This window comes from Sminthopsis crassicaudata, chromosome 3, assembly GCF_048593235.1.
Source record: "Sminthopsis crassicaudata isolate SCR6 chromosome 3, ASM4859323v1, whole genome shotgun sequence".
Classification (NCBI taxonomy): domain Eukaryota; kingdom Metazoa; phylum Chordata; class Mammalia; order Dasyuromorphia; family Dasyuridae; genus Sminthopsis; species Sminthopsis crassicaudata.
In genome coordinates this window covers 568,795,419-568,817,503 of record NC_133619.1, presented here as the reverse complement: position 1 = coordinate 568,817,503, position 22,085 = coordinate 568,795,419, and the positions used below count along the sequence as shown (strand labels likewise).

Genomic DNA, 22,085 nt, shown 5'->3' with positions numbered 1-22,085 from the left:
CTCTTTTCCAATCCAAAAATATAAGCAACAATCAGCACACCACTGAATTGTTTTGATCCCACAGTCATTGTGAGGATTAGTGCCTCCAATGATTTCTAAACACAGCCCCTGAAATTAAGGCCAAGAGTCTTCAGATAAGTGAAGGAACCCAAGTAAAAGCCTCACAGTTGGCTCAGAGTGAATGTTGATGGCTTATCTTTTTTTCTTAAATTATAGAACATGTCATTTAATTGTGCAACAGATTAAATCTAACAGTAAAACAGGTGAGCCCTTGTTTAGAAGGGAGAGCCTAATCATTTGTGTGCAATTGATGAAGAATCCCATCAAAGAAATTATTGAAGTACCTGTATTGAATTCTCTCAGGAAAAAGATGGTCTGTCTGCCTTAAAAATTGGAGTCCTAGATCTTCTCAGTAGTACTAGAGCTATAGTAAAGATGGGAGGAAATAGAGGAATTAATGTGATAATCTGTTCTTAGGATTTTACTGGAACTAGATAGAAGATAGGCTGATGGTCATCTAGAGATTTCACTTGTCCAATATTGAAATCTTTATAATATCATGTCCTTAATAGGTCTAAACCTTTGCCGGAAGTGTCTGGTGAATGGAAAATCACTACCTCTCACCGCATCCCAGAAGAAATTCTACATTCAAATTGAAAAATAAAATATATTTTTGACTTTTTGAATATAAAAAAATATTCTAATGACATTAGCTTCATGTTATTTACCAAAATTGAAATTAGCTTAATATTTGGCAGGAGGGAAGGTCAGGCGGTTAAGTGTCAGTAATGAGAAGAAAGCCAAGTTCTACCAATAGTTTCCAAGGCAGAAGTTACTTTGTGCTGAAGTCAAATTTAAAATGGATCAGTACACATTATTGTTGAATAGTAATAGTCATGAAGTTTTTCTTTTTTAAAATGGTTCTATATCTTTCTAAATTCATTTTCATTTTTGCAAACTCATTGCTCTTGCATTGTATTGCATCCCTAAACTCTGAACATAGACTATCACACTGAAATTTCAAATAAAGTTTAAAATTCAAAAAAGGCATGACAACCTGAACTTTGACACATTTAACACAAGTATGTGTGTCACAAGTAAATTCTCACTTTTCTCTACCTTGTGCAAGCGTACCTGTTGTCCCAGATGCCTTGGTGCCATCTTCTAAAACTTCAATCCTGGCATTGTGAATTGCCTCAGAAACATAAAGGTCATCTTGGCCTATACCCAAGAAAAGATAAAACTGTGGGTTACCTATTTGTATTATGGCTGTTTGACTATAAGGATTTTAATATTTGGAAATGTATGAGTTGATAGAACCATTTGTGATGTGGTGCACATTTTGGCTTTGCTGGGGGATTTTCATTTAAAACTTGTTTTTTGAAAGGTAACCTCAGTTTTCAGTGTGTATGTGTATATACACACCATTTACTGAGGTTGAGTTTTATCTAATGAACTAAGAGTAATAGACATTGATAAAATGGCTCCTACATTTTCCCTTGCAATAGTTCCACCACATGAAGCAATTTATGTAATTTTAGGGAAAGATGTTTAATGAGCTTGAATATAATTCAGTTTAACACATTTATTAATAAGTACCAATTCTGTACAACTGGGCAAGATTCTAGAAGAAGAAACAGTTGAGAATAGACATGGTCTCTTGTCAGGGAGCTTAATTTAATATAGAAACATGATGCACACAGAAAATTAATGTAGAATTCTAACAGCTCATATTGCATAGTTCTTTGAGATTTGCCAAGGGCTTTTATCACAACAATCCTATAAGGTAAGTATCACAGAAGTGTATTTAGAGAGGTGTTAGTTATGTGAGGTGGAGAGGAGTGGTGAAAATTTCATGAAATATAGTATCAACCATTGGCTTAATTGAATTCACTTTGAAGATAATTTCAAGAAACCAAGGAACCATAGCTTTTGCCAAAAACTTTGAATTTAAGCAATGATATTGGTTTTCCCCTAAAGTTAAATATTATATTATATGCCCCAAAACATAATCCAATTAGTTTACAAATGTCAAAGATGTTATGTATCAGGGTTTGGCTATATTATATAGTAAAAACAATTTGAACCTGCTACATACAAGACTTTATATTACAGCCTAATAATACAAAGACAGAATTTATGACATAGACAAGATGTCACAAAGGGAGATTGTGATGGAAATGGGAGAGAACCTTGAGCTGTGAGGGAAGATGTCACAGAGAAGGTAATATCTTTCTTCAGCTTTGAAGAAAGCCAGGATTGTGAAAGCAATTGATGGAGAGTTGTGAGGTGGTTGTGTGAACACCTATTAAATTTAGTAAATAGTAGTACAGTTTTGCAGGAAAGTAGAATGCATGTAGGAGATTGATGTGAAATAAGACTGAAAAGATAAGATACGTTGAAATAAAAAGGACCTTAAATATTAGGCAAGGAATTTTATATTTCAGCTTATAGACAATAGAGAATTGATTTTTAAAAAGGTAAATTTTGATCATATGAATCACATGGTCAGATTTGGGCATAATTATTTTGATAGCTATGTAAAGGATTAGAGAGAGATCTCAAGTTTTTGTGAAATTGCTGTCAATTCTACCCATTTTATTGCTCTTTAATTTCTTTTTTTTTTCTGGAATTTTATCCATGTCATACCTATCAACTCTGGATATCCCACTAAGGTTCTGTCTTGGGCCCTATTCCCATTTCTCTCTATAGTGTCTCAGTGATCTCATTAGCTATTATGTGTTCAATTATTACCTCCACAGATGATTCCCAGACCACTTCTAGTCTCTCCTGAGCTCCAGAGCATTGCATCATTGACAATGGACATTTGAACTGGATGTCCTGTAGACACCTCTAAATTGGTGGGTGAGACAGAAGTCATCTCTCCTCTTTCCTCTATTTGTCCTTCCAAACTTCCCTATTCTTGTTAAAGGCACCACCGTTTTCCCTAGTCACCCAGGTGCTATCTTTGATTAGCATTAGCTAATCAAATTTATCATTTTCACAATATCTATCCTAAGGCCCCTTTCTTGATGATGTGAATACCTAGCCACCTCTAATTCAGGTGTTTATTACTTCTCACTTATATTGTGGCAATGATTTGTTCTCCCTGCTTAAAATCTCTTCACACTCCAATCCATCATGCACATAGCTGACAAGGTGATTTTCCTAAGATGTGGATCTAACAATGTCACCTTTATTCAGGTAACTTCGGAAGCTTCCTGTTAGCTCCAAGGTCTGATACAAAGCCCTTTTTAGGAGCATTTTGAGCTCTTCCCAACCTGGCTTCTTTATACATTTCCACTTAGCTCTCCTCCACACTCTATTACAGGCGTACACAATCCTAACTGTTGTTCCTTACCCATTATCTCCTTTGTGCACTTGCCATGTCTGTCCTCCATGTTTAGGAGGTCTCATCTTCATCTTCAAAACCTAGCTCAAAGGCTACCTTGTGCATGAGACTAATCTCTACTCTTTTTTTCCTCCCCCACCCCAGTTTACACAGCCATTTTCCCAAGATTACTTTTCATGTACTCTCACTTCACAATCTTGAATTATCTTAAGAATTTACATATCTCAAACTAGAATGTGGGCTTCTTTAGGGCAAAGGTTGTTTTTTGCCTTTTTTTGTCTCTAGTCTACCAATAAGATGCTGACATAGAGCTTATTAAAAAACTTGATAGGTCAATTGTTTGAGAGAATCTGAAAGCATGGAAAATAGGACCTTACTAACACAATCCCAGCAAAGGGATAAGAAAAGTCTGAACTAAATGCAATTTCAGATGTCATAAAATATTAGGAATCTAATCCATACTATTAAAGAGAAACTGGCACTGATAAAGTAAACCAAAATTATTTGGTTTTAGTTTTTCATTAGGATAATGTTGACTTGCTATAGCATTTCTCTCTTATCCAATCACTTCATTTCATAGATAAACTGAGGACCAGTGAAGTTATTTGGCCCAAGTCAAACGAGTATTAAGTACCATGTTCAAGATTTGAACACATTATTTGGTTTAGGGGAAGAAAACAGTTTTGCTTTATTGAGAGTTTGTTTTTTTTGGCTAATGTATGAATTATTTAGAAATTTCTTGTGCATGGCAAGCAAAGGCACAAAATGAGTGTTAACAATAGGATAAAAACTTAGAATTTAAAATATTACATGTAATTCATGTAGCAGATACATTTGAGAGATGACATCTATTAAGCAAAGCTTCTTAAACTGGGTTGGGGTCATGTAACTGAAAGTGAGAGGTTGTGAAAATCTTGGCAATAGTATAAGGTTTTGGAACACAGTGACCCAAAATTAATTAAAAATCAAGGGAATAATGAATCCAGAGTGTTTTTGGTAGTGCTTGCCTGTGTTGCATCATGTGACTTCATTGAAGCTTTCATTCTGAACACACAACATGCACTCAGCACTGTGCTTGCACAAATGCTACCAGAAATACCTTGACTTAGATTTGAGATGGGATTGCATAAGCATTTCTTGAGCAAAAAGAGGTCAGAAATGGAAAAGGTTTGTTATAAAGAACGTAACATCAATTAGCACCAGGAAAGTTAATTCAGTTTAGAAATAAAGCAAAGGGAGCTGGGACTATTTGATGAGAAATGGAATATTAATAGACAAATAAGAGTATAGTCCCAGCCAGATAATGCAAAAGTACATTAAGGAAATCATTGAGATTGTAATCTAATTGATATGTAGAAGAGAACTCTTATGTAGAAGAGAACTCTTTCATCAATAGTGTCAAGCTCAGAAACGGGCACATAATGACTACGAAACCACAAATATGGTCAATTGTTTGAGAGAATCTGAAAGCATGGAAAATAGGACCTTACTAACACATATATCTATTTTTTATACCTATATATCTATGGTCACGTAAAAATTTCTTGGGCAAAAAGGGTTGTAAGTGGACAAAGTAAAACTTGGAAAAGTCCTCCATGAACTCAGGCAAAATGAAATGTACTGTATACAAAGAAATATCAATGTGTTGCTTTTTTATTTATTTTGTTTAGCATTTCCCAATTACATTTTGATCTGGTTCCTATAGCACTTTGGAATTATGTAGGTGACTTGTGGCTTTGGGCCTTGTGTTTGACTCATTCTTCTAGATTTGTGTTCATCCTTAAGAGATACTCAGCTCCCAAAGAGTTTGTTTCCAACTTCATTCTTTCCATTTGTATTTGAAGTAATTCTTTGTTTTTCCTTAAAACTGAACATTCTTTGATTTATTCTACTAGTAAGTCTTTTCCAGTGTAGAACTTTGGGGGAGGAAAGGTATGGAATTGCCATAAGCTAATAATAAGCAACTAGCATAATCATAATTGAGAGTTGGAAGAGAACTGAGACTAGTCCAGATTATTTTTGAATTAAAATCCACTTTCCATTATAGCTTACAAGTGGCCATTTAGTTTTTGCTTAAAGATGTCCAATTAGGATAAACCCCCTATTTCCCTAGGCAGTCACATGGATTCTGATTATTAGGGAGTTTTTCCTTACATCAAACCTAATTTGACTCTGTAATTTCTACCTATAATTTCCTGACCACTTGGGCCAATTGAAATGAAATTAGACTTATTCCAGCTCTTGATGTGCTTGATAATCACATTCTCCTTGAAGTTTTTTCTCTTCCAGTCTAAGTGTTCCTAATTGTTCCAGACGATCCTGATTTGGCATGAACTAGGTGGCAAAGTAGATAGAGTCCTGAGCCTGAAGATCTGAGTTCAGATTTGGCATCAGATATACTAAACTTATGTCTCTGGACAAGTCACTTACCACAAAGAGGCTTTGCCTCAGTTCCCTCATCTGAAAAATGAGTTTGAGAAGGAAATGGCAAACTACTCCAAGAAAACAAGACAAAACTAACCACTTTGCCAAGAAAACACTATATGGGGATTGAAATGATTGAACAATAACAAATTCACATCACCATTTTCATTGTATTAATCTGAACAGTCATTTACACAGGATCTGAGTGCAGAAGTGGTCTCTACTAGTGTTTCTTAAGCTTTTTCCACTTGCATTTTTTTTTAAACTTGTGAGTTCCAGATTTTCTCCCTTATCTCCACCCCCAACTCCTATTAAGAAGCCATATGTGAAATTATACAAAACATTTCCATAAGTCACATGAAAGAAAAAGAGAGCCCACTCTAATAAAACTCTCAAGAAAAATAAAAGTTAAAAAGAGAGACTAGGATTGAATCTGTATTCAGACACAATTTCTTCCCTGAGTCTGGATAGGATTTTTCATCATAAATCCTTCAGAGTAGTTGTGGATCATGGTATTGCTGAGATGAGCAAAGTCATTTGCAGCTCTTCATCCCAGAACATTGATATTTCTTTGTATACAGTACATTTCATTTTGCCTGAGTTCATGGAGGACTTTTCCAAGTTTTACTTTGTCCACTTACAACCCTTTTTGCCCAAGAAATTTTTACGTGACCATAGATATATAGGTATATAAAATAGATATATGATCAAATGTTTACTGATAATCATGTTTTTGTAACCCCCATGTTCAGTTATGAATCACAGTTTAAGAAGCTTTGATCTAAATTAAGAAAAGCAGGACTGTTAGCTTTGTATGTTTGGATTATATACCTCTTAATACAACATTAAATATTACTGGGTTGGTTTTTTTTTGACAGATTGAGCTGATAGTCTACTGAAATCTAGTGGTTTTTTAACTTTCAGCTGTCTGGGTATATCTCCTTTACTTATACTTGTGAAGTTGATTTTATTTTTAACAAGATTTTTTTTTTTATCTTTATCCTGATCATATTTATTTGATTTGGCCTAAGGTTTTAGTATTTCAGGATATTTTTGAATCCTGGTTATTTCATTGTGATAGCTATCCTACTTTTATATGTCATCTGAAAATTTGATAAGCATATCATCTATCCCTTTAAGTCAGGATTAATAAATGGTTAATAATAAAATGGTGAAATAACACCCACCCAAGTATACTCCCTTCGAGCCCTTTCAAGATGCTATCAAATTGTTAACAATTTTTTGATTCATTGAGTCCCAAATACACTTAATTGTACTATCATGTAACAACACATCTCTTCATATCTTCCTCAAGCATGAAAAACTAAATCAAATGCTTTGTTAAGATGTGGGTGATACTGATAGCATTCCCTTATTCTTCCAAGATATAAAAACCCAGTCAAAAGAGAAAATAAGGCTTGTCTAATAAAACATGTTCTTCACAAAGCCATACTAGCCTTCTGTATTAGCTTCTTTCTCTAGATACCCTTAATCATTTCTTTGGTAATATGTGCTAGAATTTCCCCTAGAAAATGAGTCTAACTCACAGGCCTATGGTTTGTAATTTTTTGAAAACTGGGAAAGTGAATGGCCTTTTCCAACACTGAAGGTATATTTCAGTCTCCATGATCTTTCAGATATTACTTAGAGTGACTCAGTGATCACATCTATTAGTTCTTTTAACATTCTAGGAAGTAGGTTGTGTGGAACAATTCCAGAACTTCAGAGGTAGTAAGTATCTTTAGGGGCAATTACATGGTGCAGTGGATAAAGCATTGGAGATCCTGAGTTCAAATGTGTCCTTGACATACGCTAGTTATGGGAACCCAGACAGGTCACTTAACCCTGCTTGCCTTAGTTTTCTCCCTTGTAAAATGAGCTAAAGAAGAAAATAGCAACACTCTAGCATATATGCCAATAAAATCCCAAATGGAGTCACAAGAGTCAAACATGACTGAAAATGACTGGCACTCTGTCATTATAGTATCTTTTCAAAAAAAAAAAAAATAAATGTAACATACAATTTAAAATGGCTCTACCTAAACACACTCTGTTAGTTTTGATCACTGTCTCTTTTTCTGATCATGTTTGTGCCAATTCAGGTATATATAATTGCATTAATCTATCATCTAACATTTTTGTTTTGTCCTTTCCTAGTCAATATTCATTCTCCTTGGCAGAATAAGTAGGACTTTTCTACAGTTGTCAATTGACAATATACCATTTTCCCCCAATACTGGTTTTATTTCTTCATTCTCTTCTCACTCCACCCCAATATCACGAAAACATATGGAAAGGACCCATCTTTTTGTTTGTCTTGCCTTATCAATTGCAACTTCTTCTGAGCCTTTATATTTCTGATGATTTTTTTGTAGTTTTTATGTCCCAAGGTTGTATTCATTGGAGCAGTTAGTTATCATAGTGCATAGAGCGGAGTCAGGAAAATCTGAGTTCAAATCCAGCCTCAGATAAATCACTTATCCTCTATTTGCCTCAGTTTCCTTATCTGTAAAATGGGAATAATAAGACCTAAACTTCCAGAGTTCTTATGAGGACCAGAAGAGATAATAAATGTAAAGGACTTAGTGCAGTGATAATAAATAACAGTAAGCACTATGTTAAGCTATTACTTATTATATCATAACCTATCCTTTATTCTATTGTCTACATAATCAAAAATGTAAGTTTGTTGGTGTGTTTCCTGTGCAACCACTTTTTCTTTGGGCAACTTTTTTTTTCTTTTTTCTTCTTACTGAAATTATTTCTCTTTGTGTTAGTCAACAAGCTTTTTAAGTTCCAGGCACTGTGCTAGGTGCTGGGGAAAAAAGACAAAAGCTAGTCCCTGCTTTCAAATAGCTCATCGTCTAATGGGGAGACGACATGCAAACAACTATGGATAAACAAGATACATGTACAAGATAAATTGGAGATAATCTCAGAAGGAAGGCACTAAGATTAAAGAAGACTGAGAAGCATCTTACAGAAAGTGAGATTTTAGCTGAGACTTGAAGGAAGCAGGGAAGCCGAAAAAAAGAGGGAGGTAATTCCAGGCCTGGGAATCAGGAGATAAAAGTGTGGTATTCCTGGATGATGGAATATGTGAGGGTAAGAGACTGGAAAGATGGGAGGAGGATAACTTATAAACAATATTAGGTGCCAAAGGGTTTTCTATTGATCCTAGAGACAATGGATGGGAAGGGGGTAATATGATCAGACCTGCATTTTATGACGATTAGTTTGATGGATTGAGTGGAAGTTGGACCAGAGTGGGAAATGGTGATTCAGGGAGATGAAACTGAAGGCTTTTGTAGGACTCCATCTGTAAGGTGAAGAGAACCTGAACCAGAGGAGAGAGTAGGGCAAGAAATGTTACAAAGGGTTTTTTTGTTTGTTTGTTTGTTTTTAAATCTGCTATTAGCATTTTACTACTTATTTGCTATTAAATTAGATATGGGGAAGGAGTAAATGAGAGTGAGGAAATGAGCATAATAGTTAATTTGTAAGCTTAGGAGGTTGGAGATGCATTTGATGGAAGATTGGATGGTTTAAGTGGAAAGATGAATACAATTTTGGGTCTGTGGTTTTAGGAGATCCATAGAACATCCAGTTCAAGATGTCCAGTGATCAATTAGAGACATGAGTCTGGAAGCTGAAGGAAAAGTTAGGGCTAAGAATCATCAGCATATAGATAATTGTATTTGTTGAGATCACCAAGTGCAATAGTATAAAGAGAAATGAGAACCCCCTACAGGATATCTATCATTAGCGAACATGAAGGAAAGGCCAGGTAGAAGGAAAAGGATACAGTAATATGGAAGCCTAGAGAGAACAAAGTATCAAGGAGAAGGTGATCAACAGAAGGCAGACTAGAGTGGGGAAAGACATGGAACCACTGGTTGTAGATGGCCTTTGCAAAGAGTTTAGCCAGGAAAAGAAATATGAGATTGCTATGAATGGAAGGATCAAGTCATCCTTTTCCCTCCCCCCCCCAACCCCCATGATAAGAGAGACACGGACATGCAACAGGAGATGGGGAAACTGAAGATGTCAGAGAGGGGATGGTGGTAGGGCAATCTGCTGGCAGTGAGATGGAAGGAGGTCACTTGTGTAGGTAGAAGGGTTGCCTCTTCATGTGTGACTGTGATGGGGGACATGGTTAGAGAAGGCTACTAACTGAGTGATAATAAATGAGGAAGCAGGGAGAAAAGAGCTCTTTGCTAGTGGCCTCCATTTTTCCAGTGAAATATGACATAAATATGAGCTGACTGAGTAGTGGATGGAAATTATAAGTTTGAGGAAAGATTAGAAGATTTGGAAAAGTAATTGTGGCAAGTAGAGTAGAGTCAATTAGGGAGGTGTAAAAGGATTGCCTTGTGACGGCTGAGTTGGGATTGTGTAACAAATTTATAGTGGAACCATTCATAACAGTTTCATGATTTGCTCCATTTTTATTCATCACCATGTGAATAGAAGCAGTGGGAATGATCCATGCCTAAGGCTCAGCAAGGCAAAAACTCTGATAAGGTCAGGGAGCAAGGGACTTGAGTAGAGAGCACAAAAGGGCTTATCAAAGGGTCAAGGTGTGGACCTGAAGAGAATGCAGCCAGGGCAGAGGTGATGGCCTGGGAAAGAACTCAGGGGTCAAGGGATTGAAGGTCACAGGGTTGAGGTTACAACGAGGGAGAAGTGAAGTGACAACAGATTGTGATTAGATAATCATGGAAGTGATGCATTTTGGGGTAATGGCAAGATCAAAGGTTCAACAATCTCTGTAAATAGAGTTGGGGTAGAGAAGTCTTTCATAGGAAATGTGTAAGTTGTGTCTTTTAAAAATCTGCTATTATTTTACTATTTACTATTATTATTTTATATTTGCAAATCAATATTAAACTAGTAGGAGTAGGGCTAAGATCATAGTATTGGAAGCATTTTAGTAAGCCTGAAAAAAAATTCTTTAGAATTTCATTCTCAATAATTTCCTGTACCTCCTGAGCTAATAATCCTATAGAACTTTAGTATATAGAATTTCTATCTATCTTTATTCTCTTAATCTTTTGAAACTTGCTCTCTCCTAACTTTGGGCGTTAAGTCAAAATTGTTTCCAGTTTGCTTCTCTACCATTCTAAGATTTCCTCCCAAAGTTCTTATCATTTCCATCTTAGTAAGCAGTTCTTCCCTGTTGTAGAGAATCAGATCCAGAACAGAATTTCCTCTTGTTGATTCCTTCAGTTTTGGAAGTACAAAATTTTCATTAAGGCAATACAAGAAATCATCAATTGCGTTGCTTTTAGCAGAGGAAGAGAGAGCTAACAACTATCTAGATAACAGAAGTCCTCCATCACTACTGAGACATACTTCCATGCCAAATTTTCAATCTGTTTCCTAAACTTGTTTATTTCTTCTTCCTAAGTGTTCTGCATGATATGTAGATGATGATATTGCTTCTGTTTCTCTCTTGAGGATTTTGATCCATATGATCTTACCACTGGTTTCTGAATTTCTTCAAATGAGTATATCTCCTTAAAATGCAATTACTACTTCATGCCCATACCTCTTTTATCTCCACTGCTCCTTTTTGAATCGGTCTATTGTTCCAGAGCTATAGTTTGGGCATGACATTAAGTCTCATTGATGGCATCTCCATCCATTCAAATTCTTTTCATTCTATGCCTCCCCTCTCCTGCCATCCCTTAAACTTTTTCTATTCTTTCTCCTTAAGTTCTTTTGCCAAATTTTTTCTCTTTGAATTCATCAATGCCTAGCACATAGTAGGTGTTTAATAAATGTTTATTGATGAATTGATTGTTGCTCCAATGGCTCAGTTCCTTTTCTTGCTTCAGCTGTTATCCTTCTTCAAATTCTTCAGTCTCTAACCTTTGTAATTCCATCTCCATTTACCCTAAGTAAGCTCTTGTTCCTATTTCTGGTTCTTCTTCCACAATCACCTGACCCATGGAAGACAGAAGTGATTTTTTCGCATCTCTAAATAACCATGGGTGAAAAGTCAATGACAATGAAGAAAGTCAACTTTGGACAAGACCAGTCAGGATTACTTTATCCTCTATTGTTCCTCTCTGTTGAACAGTGGGCCCACTAAGGTCTTGCAATTGAGTTTATGACAAGATAATCTCCTTATGGACAATTCTTACTATATATACCTTTCAGTGAAAACCTTCCTTGTCAGTTAAAATTCATGTTTAAAATCAGGATTGCTTGATTTACTATGTTTTTGTTTTGTTTTGTTTTTTATCTCTAGCTTTCCTTATTATCTTAGATAACAAAGGCAGTACTACCCAGCATCTCTGTTGTTACTAGGTTACTTTTACTCAACTTCTTGGTATTCACCTACAAGAAATTGCCTATGTTGCTCTCATCCTCCTTTCCCCATAACTATGAGTAACTAAGTAGCAATGCAAGGAGTCAACTGAATGAGGAAGTGTCAAATTAAGACCTATATAGCCTCAAAATTCTGCAGATCTCGTTTCCGTTTTTTTAGCCCTGGGTTCTCAGTTAATGAGAAAATCATTACTCTGTTAAAGGCACTGTGCTATGCAGTTGAAATAAAAAGAAAGACAAAAAACACAGTCTCTGCCCTTGAGAAGTGCCTATTCTAATGTGGAAGTCAACATGTAAAACATTGTAAAAATAAATTAATGTGCTGTGCAAATGGAAGGTGATCTCAAAAGGAAGGCTAGCAATAGAAGGAGTATGGGAAAGATCTTTTGCAGAAGTAGGATTTGAGTCTTAAGAAAATCAAGGAGGCCAGTGGATGGAGATGAAGAGGGAGAGCATTCTGTATGCGGGACAGCCAGTGAAAATGCACACGGTTGGGAAATGGAGCACCATGGGTAAAGACCAGTGTTGCTGAATTGCAAAATCAATGGAGAGGAATAAAGTGTAAGAAGACTGGAAAGGTAAGAGGGACTAGGTTGTGAAGGGCTTTAAATGCCAAACAGAAGATATTTTTATTTCGTCCCAGAGATAAAAAGGGCCACTAGAGTTTATTAAGTAGGGGGAAGGGGAACAATATGGTCAGACCTGCATTTTTAAAAAATCATTTTGATAAATTGAGTAGAGAAAAAAAATTGGAGGAAAGGAATAAAATCAAAGATCATTCCATTAAAAAAAATCTAGTATTCAGATAAGAATTTAAAATAACTTTGAATAAGGAACTGATTCTGAGTTGAAAACAAGTACTTTAAGATAATTTTACAAGATCCTTTCAAAAATCCAACTGGCCCTGCTAGCAGTTTTGTTCTCTGTTACAGTCTGAATAAAAAAAAAAAATGATGTCATTCTCCCATATGAAGTGCTAACTGGCCCCAAAGGATTTTGCCATTGGATTCTGGCACAGATACAACATGCCTTGGATGTCATCTCTTCACATGGAGAGGCTGGGATCTTGCTTCTGGGAGAGTCATAATATCTAAGGAAAGTGCCTTGGATAGACCAGAGATATTGCTCAATTAGTTCAGATGGGAACCTATTGAAGAAGTTCTTTGATGAATCTTCCTAGAGATATTCCAAAGGCCTATTTGCTTCATTTCATTTTGTTTACCTCATTTAGTGACTCCTTTCCTAGCAGACAAGGTTGTATGGGGTGGGGGAAGCAATGGAGCCTTCTCCCTTCTGAGGCCCAAGGAAAGGACTTTGGTCTTTGACCTCTGCATTTGTTTTTGTTTTTCCTTTTAGGAGGAGATGGGAGCCTCTGACCATATGAGTTTAAAAAGTCAAAAAGGTCTCTGGCATCTAGAGTCTGGAGTCCCAAGAAGCAAAGAGTGGCCTTTGGAAGCTCAGCCCAGTGGTAACAGAGACAAGAACTCCTCCAGCAGGATGCCACTTTTGGACGTGAACTTTGATGGGACTGATGTTATTTAGGAACTGGACTAGGTTTTGAGCCCATTTCCTTCAGAGACCAAAGTGATGTGGGAAGAGAATGTCCCTGAGGTATTGGGAAAATGCATATTCTTGCTCTGTCTATGAAGTACATATCTATTTGTAAAAGCGGATCAGTATTAAATGGCTAAATGGAAGCAGGGGGCTAATTACTCTCTCTTAAGAGTGGAGGCTGAGTAAAGGAGGAGACAACCTTACAAACCTCAAGGTACTCTTAACACCCAGAAAGTGCTTTGAGAGAGTAAGCATTAGCATATTTGGTATAGTTAGAACTGTGATAGAGTCCATTTCTCAATCCCTATTTTCACTTGAATCATCCACTTGTTATAACTACAGAGCAAGATGGAAATCCTTTTCTTGAGTCTTTTTTTTGACATTAAATTTTATTTTTTTTAATCAATCAGCATCTGCTTTCTTTTCCTCCCATCTCACACCTTCCTTCCTTGCTATTTAAAAAAAAGAAAAGAAAAAGAAAACCTCTGTAACAAAAACCACATAGTCAAACAAAAAACATTCCTTCATTGACTATGTCCAGAAAGACATTTCTCACTCTTCGTATCTAGTTTACTCCCATTTCTCTAGAAATGGGCAATATTCTAAATCAATGGACTTCTGGAATCATGGTTGACTTCTTTCAAAAATGGTTATTTTTATAATGTTGTTATGGTATTAATTGTTTTCTTGATACTGCTCACACCTGCATCATTTCGAAATGATGTTCAAGTAATATCAATTTTTCCTACATCCTTTGTATATTCATATCCCAATCTAATGTGAGATATAAATTCCTTCCTTTTCTTACTTTTCTTCCTAAGTGTATCTTTTTCCTCCTCTTTCCTTTTAATTTCTCCTTTTAAAATAATCATATATAAGAAAAAAAAGGCACCTAGGCTTTCTATCTTATTTGACTTTCTCTAATATTGACTTCATGGGTCTTAAAGGATGCTGTATCAACCCCTTCCTTACCTATTTAAATTCAAACACTACATTCTTATAAAGTCCTTTTTAGTTAATTACGTGTGTTTACCTTTTTTATATTTCTCTTTATACCCATGTTTTGTATTTCAAGATTTTACTAAGTTCTGGTCTTTTCATGAGGAATGCTTAAAAGTTCTATTTCATTCAAACTCGATTTTTAGCCTTGTAGAATTATATTTAGTTTTGTTGAATAAATTATTCTTGGTTGTAAGCATCTAGGCTTTTGTCTTTTAGAATACTCTATTACATACTTTTCTTTCCTTTATGATAGCTACTAAATCTCACCTGGCCCTGAGTGTAGTTTTTTAGTACTTAAAATTCTTCATTTCTGAAGAAATTTCATTATTTTATTTCCTTTTTCATTATTTTTCCCCTTTTTAACCTGGGAACTCAGGATTTCAGCTTTGATATTCCTAGGAGTTCTCATTTTGGATGGCACCTATATTCTTTTTTAAATTGACCTCTTGATTCTCAGAGCAGTGAACAGTTTTTTCCCCCATGATTTCTTGAAAATGTAATATGTAGGGTCTTTTTTATGTTTGGTCATTGCTTTTAGGGAGGGTACAATTATTCTTAATTTATCACTCCTTGATCTGTTTTCTAGGTCAGTGATTTGGGGTGAAATGTCTTACATTTTCTTCAATTATTTTAATCTTTTAATTTTGTTTTATATTTCTTGTGGGCTCATGGAGATAGCGAATTTTGTTCTATTCTCATTTTTATGTTCATGTCTGTTACTTATGCCAAATTGTTAATTATCCAAGTTTCTCCCCCATCATTTTTTTCAACTTCTTTCCTTTCTATAGAATACTATTTAAAAACTCATTTTAAACTCTTGCCTTATTTCTTTTACGGATTCTGTTTGATTTTGTGCTCAAATAAGTGTGTGTGTATTAGATTTTATAAGTGTTTGAGAATTGTTCTCATCTTCCAAGTTTGTACTTTTGGGTATTCCGGCCTTACAATAATCCTTTCTTTCGTTGTTGTTGGTAATTAGCCATTCTTTTAGAGAGAGGGCTCTTTTGGGACTGTCTGTGATCCTGGCCTCCTGGGTAGAACACTGTGCTGCTTTCTTGGTGAGGGAATCGCTCCCCTGATGGGCTCTGGGGGCGTGTAGGTGACCCCCTGCTGGAGCTCTGAATTCTAAGTGCACACTCCAGAGCCCAGGCTCTTGCCTTGGGCTAGGGCTGCATGTCCTGTGCTGAGGGCTTAGATGAGCTTTCTGGACACAGGCTTTGATGTTACAGAGTTCCTCTCTTGGCTGTTTGCCTGTGGGTTAAATTGGCAAACTTCGACTGAAAAGATTGCCCCTCCTTTACTGCTTCCTCTTACTCTACCATTTTTTGACTGACTCACCTCTTGATTGATTTTAATTATCAGATGTATCTCACATTTTTCTTTCTAGTCTTACCTTTTGTAAATGTTGCAGAAGACTCAAGTCTGCTTGTTAACTGTGCTTTATAAACCCATTGGTCAGCCATCTCATTCCTGACTCTCATGGTGAGTCTCAAAGTGATCTTGGACCCCAAGATTAGGTGGAGGCAGAAAATTGATTTGGTTCAGTTCTGGTATTCCCTAGTTCCTTAGGGTGTACCCTAGTCTAGAAAAGGAACAATTCTATAATCTAAGTGGGTAAGATTCTCACCTGGCCATTTGTGGAAGAGAATAATCTGCCACTGAGCTGGGGAAGTGGTGGCTCTATTAATTGATAATAAATAATAATAGCTCCCATTTATTTGGCAAGCTAGTTTGTAAAGAACTCTTCTCCTAAGAATAGGAGGTAAACAGAAGAAATTGAGATAAGTAGTACAAATTTTATTATTCCTATTTTACTTACAGATGAAGAAACTGAGGATCAGAGAAGTTTAATGATGATTTCATCTAATCCTTTTATTTTACATATAAAGAAATCAAACCCAGAGAAATGAATCGACTCATCTAAAATCATAATCTGTGGCTGAGCTAAAATTTGAAAGGAATTCCTTTTTATTCAGACCTTACAATTTTTTCTACTATTCCTCAAAGTTACAAAGCTGAGGAGCACCAGAATGGGGACCTAAAGCCAGATTACTTCTCTTGGAGGCACTCTTTTGTTACACCTATCTAGACACATAAAGCTGCATCATTGCTGAAGCAAAATGATGGAATTTTCCCTCTCCCCTTCCACACTTCTCTCAAGTTCTCTTATATGCCTTCTTTCCACCTTCCACTATAATAAAACAAATATAAAACGCCCCCTCGTTACATTTTTAATATTCCTTTTGACTCAATTTGATCTATAAGTAGCCTTATTTCACCTACACAATTTATTCTGGATTCCTGTTCTTATATTGGAGTTGGTTCTAACTGAGCAATATAGAGAACTTGTCTCTACTGGCTCTTCTCCAGTTAATTGTTTCAATACTTCTTTTTTCCTTTGTCAATAGAAGTCTCCAACCATGTCATCTGTTGTTGTATAATGTATATTGAAATGAAATAACCTGTAAACACAAGATTGTTAACACTAGGATTCTGGGTCCATACAGTCTTTCATGTAATTTTCACCTATCTGAAGGAATAGGATAAATATAAAATTGCATGTACTTTTATCTTTCAAAGTCCTTAAATTATTTTAAAATTTTTCAAAGATATGTGTGTGTTTTAAGCAATTGCTAAGATTAGCCTTTAGTTTATTCTTCCTGTTTTTCCCTTGATACTTATTCCCTGAAAGGAATCATGGACCAGCCAGGCCATGACATTGAGATGAACTGCTAAGAAAACATAAAACATGGTGGTCTAAAGGCAGATCATAGTAGTTTCCTTTCATATCATTGCCCATTTCAAAAGTTATCAGAGTTGTTTAGTGTTGCTAACTTCCTCAACAAACCAGAGAAACTGTTATGTGGTTAGAAGTCAAGTCAAATAACATTTATTAAGCACCTGTTACATGCCAGACACTATACTGAGCTCTGGAGATACAAGGAAAATAAAACCAGTCTCCGCTCTGAAGTAGTTCACAGTCTAGTGGGGAAGAAAAGAGGCAAACAACTATGTACAAACAAGATATATACCAGATAAATTAAAGGTAATCTCAGGGGAAAGACATTAAGATGAAAGATTGGAAAAGATTTCCTACAAAAGGTGAGACTTTATCTGGGACCCAAAGGAAGCCAAGGAAGTTGGGAAGAAGAGAGGAGGAGAAAGAAAATATTTGAAATTGGAAGCTACAATGTTGTATGAAAGAAATGACAAGGAGACAAGTGTCACTTGATGATATACTATATGGGAGGCTCTAAGATTTAAGAAACCTGGAAAAGAAAAAAGGAGCCAAATTATTAAAGGCCTTAAAATCAAATTTATTTTTGGTCCTGGAAACAACAGGGAGTTTATTGAATTAGGAGGGTGATATGGAAGATCCAGTTGACAGTTGATTCAGCTGGGGAGAAACCTGAGAAAGTGAGATTAATAGTCCAGGTGAGAGGCAATGGAGGATGGCAATCTCGGGGGAGGAAGGGGGAGTATATGAGAGATGTTAAAAAGGTAGAACATCAGGACTTGTTCTTAACCATTCCCTGTTTTTGTAGGTGGTGGTAAGCAACAAGTAGTCTCCAAGGTCTTTTGCCCCATAGAATGATGCATAATCTAAAAGCATTGGGAAACCACAGTCATAGGGAATTATTTGAAAACTCGGGGTATGTGAGGAGCCAGAAGGTTTTGTTTTCTTAAAAAGGGTGAACGCCTTCCGAGCTCCAAGATGCACCTGCTGCATTCTCATGTCTCCGTAGGAACAATGGGCCTTGGGATGACAGCTTCTCGAGCTGAGATGGTGGTTGGATTAGTCCCCAAGGGGCCTTGCTATCATGGGTCTGTCCCCCACACCTGCTGCTGCTTTAACAACCTCAGCTGCTTCCCTCAGGCAATGCTGGAGAGCATTAGGGAGGCAGGGGCAGCTTGCAGTTGGGACTGGCACTTGTTTGAAACTAAGACATCTGGGACCTGAGCTCCTGTGCCCCACAACCAGGGCCTCTCCCAGGGTACCTGAGCTGTAAGGGCATGTTGGGGTGACAGTGAAAATGAAGAGGAACAATCTCCTACAGGACCAAACCCCAAAGAATTGAGTCTGACTATTTTTCATAACCATGCAGGCCCTGATTATTTAGGGCCACCGGTTTTCCATGAAATCCTGGCCATGTGAGAGGGCAGGTATATCATAGGGGGAGTGCAGAGGATTCTGGACCCAAGGAAACTAACTGCTTTTTGGGGACACAAAGTTGAATCCTATTGATGGATTACCTATATGCCAAGATGGGACATCAAAAAAGAATTAGGGAAGTAGATTTTATTAAGAAGTATTATAGGGGGGCAGCCAGGTGGCACAGTGGATAGAGCACCTTGAATTCAGGAGGATCCGAGTTCAAATGTGATCTCAGACACTTAACACTTCCTAGCTGTGTGACCCTGGGCAAGTCACTTAACCCCAGCCTCAGGAAGGGGAAAAAAAAAAGAATTATTATAGGGCCTAAAAAAAACTTGTTAAAATGGTGCCCCACTGGTCATATAGCCTTATATTTTATGAAAGCCCTTTGTTAGAATTAAAGGCTGGGGAGAAAAAAGTCAGAAATGAAAGGTTCGAATCCTTATCTACTGTGACTGTTCAATAAATACAGAGAATGACCAATCTCAAATTATTAAGCATTTCTTAAGTACTTAACTAATAAATCCCAGATTAAAATTTTAGATTAAAATATCCTAGTATGGGTCTCCAAAACTTTGACATTGTACAAGAGGTGTTTGGAAAACAAGTATAAAAGTGAGGCATCCTCTGCCTTCAGGGAACTTGCATTCTGCTAACAGAATATGATTGGGTGGTCCCAGGTGCCATAAGTAGCTGAGCTTAATGAGAACATTTAAACAGAAATTTTTGACTTGGAATAAATTGTTACTGTCTGACCTTTCATGTCATTTGCATGTCATTAATTTAACCTAGGAGTCAGAGACTTTTAATATCCTAGATTTAGAAGGAACCTAATATGATCTTGTTCAACCCCTTGATTTTACAAATGAGAAATTTCTCTTCCCTTGTCTGATTCTAGCCTTGCCATTTTTTCCTTTTCTTCTCCTTTTTCTTTGTTTTGTCAGACTGATACTGCCACACCAGGAAAAAAAAAATGAAACTAATCCAAACCACGGATTAGATAGGTTGGTCAGTCAACAATATTAAACAACTTATACTGTGCCAAGTATTATACTGGGTGTTATGTCCAGTCTTTTCCCTATATTCTCTACAATTGTCTATTACTTTTGAATACCTTGGGTAATGAGTTCAGGATTTTAAAGACTATTCTTAAGTTTAAAAGCAATACATCCATGCAGATTACGTAAAGTATCCTCGGGGAGTATTACATTTTTTTTCTCTTTGAATTACTTGAAGACCTGTTTTCCAAGTTTCAGAGATCTCTTGGATATTCAAGTAATCTAAATTTCACTGAGAAAGTTTAGCATCAAGACCAGGGAAATAGCATATAATTTGTGACTTCATTCCATAGAAAATATATTCTCCAGAGGAAACAAGAAGCTAAATTTATATCCTTGACTCCACCACTAACTGAGTTGCCTAAATTGTTACTTACCTTCTTAAATTCTTCATCTGTAAAATGAGGTAGATTGATTTTAATATATGAATTAGCCCCTTCCGGTGTTATTATTATTTTTTTTTAATTTTGTTTTTAAGACTTCTTAAAGGGGAAAAATGAATGACAGTGGATAAAATACCAGGCCTGAAGTCAGTGAGACTCCTTATCTGGTCTCAGACACTTGGTAGCTGTGTGATCCTGGGCTAGTCATATAACTCTGTTTAACCTCAGTTTCCTCATCTTAAAATGAGTTGGAGAAGGAAATGGCAAACCACTATAATATCTTTGTGGAGAAAACCCCAAAAGTGGTCTTGAATAGTTGGACGTGCACTGAACAACTAGGCTGCTTAAAAGTGAGAATTAGTGTGGTCATCAGATTTACAAGAGAGGAATTATGGTTCTAGTTGACTGGATCTTGGTAGTCCATTGCCATCTTGAGCCTGGCAAAGAAGGTGGCCACGCCAAATGACAAAATCTATTAAGTTATGGTGATGTAGATGGGTAATGAAATCCACTTATTTAGTTGGGAAACAGAATCTTTTAGGGAAAGGCTACAAGAATTGATTATTTTTATGAGAGAATGTTAGAGAAAAGAAAGTTTCAAGCTTACAGCATTGTTAGGGGATTGAAGAAGGCAGGGAGGGGAGAAGTGACAGGAACAAAGACTGTAAGCACTGAGTAATATCAGGGGGAAAGAATAAAAAAATGATTCATTGTTTTACAAGTGCTTCTGTTGAATGACATCACCAGTGAATTAGAGTGGTACCTAAGGCCCTTAGCCTAAAAAAGGAAGCAACCTCCAAAAATCTTTTCAGGAGGAGGGTGAAGATAGGTAGTTATATTTAACCCCTCAAATAAAGCACATTTTTTGCATGGGATAGGCAGTATATTTATTATCAGTAAGTTATGACAATCCACAGGACAAAATTTATTCCAGTTACGCAGTATCTGTTAAACTTAGAAAGTTCTGCTGTACTAACCCCAAATCAAAATATTCTGAAACTGATTCAGAACCCAGGAGTGAGAGAAGAAAGAATATTTCTTACCTGAAATTCCTTTCAAGTTAGCTTTGAATGGATCAAACAGGTCTGTGATCCCCAAAGAACTTAAAACATCTTTCAGGTTGAAGTGATTTTGGATCCTGAACCTAAAACAAAGTATATCTTTTATGTAAGAATATTCAGGTTTCATATCCCAAATAGCCTACCAAACAAGCACTGTAGCTTGGCATTCAAGGCCGTCCAAGACCTTTACCGTCTTTTTTACATGAGTTCATTTTATATTCTAGCCAGACACAATTATTTGTCATTCTCTTGTTCTTTCTTACCTCCACATCTTTGTGCTTTTCCCCTAGATAGTGCCTGAAATCTCTAGCTTTTGAGATTCTGTCTATCCTTCAGGGCTCACCACAAGTGTTACTTACATCACAAGGTCTGGTCAATTTAAATGGATGTCGTCTTCTGAATTCTTTAGTACCTGTCTTCCTGCACTGATCACATTTTGCTTTGTGTTATAGTGATTTCTAGGTTAATCATACAGACTCTTAAGTAGACTTTTTAAATATCTTTGGATCATGTTTCCATCTCCCTCAGTACCTAACACATAGTAAATATTAAAATAAATGTTTGCTGAATGAATAAATTAATGAATAACCAATTTTGTTTGCATATTTATATTTAATAAATCTCACCCCTTTGGTTAGCTTTCATTTTTTTATCTTTGTATTCGTAGTGCTTTTCATATTGTGCTTTTTAACTTAAAATTTTTTTCAATGAATAAAAATCCTTTTTTTTTTCTTTCTTCCACTATTCTACCATCTACAT

The 22,085-nt window shown here is 36.2% G+C and overlaps 1 protein-coding gene across 1 annotated transcript in view; it reads right to left on the bottom strand.

Annotated features, from left to right (window-relative positions):
• Positions 1 to 222: 222 nt before the first annotated feature.
• The window catches only part of SERPINE3 (serpin family E member 3), a 35,394-nt gene continuing 13,531 nt past the window's right edge, over positions 223 to 22,085 (bottom strand). Inside the window, 4 exon segments of the mRNA XM_074302458.1 lie at positions 223 to 371; positions 374 to 424; positions 1,135 to 1,221; positions 21,309 to 21,409. Of these exon segments, the coding sequence (XP_074158559.1) occupies positions 223 to 371; positions 374 to 424; positions 1,135 to 1,221; positions 21,309 to 21,409 (388 nt within the window).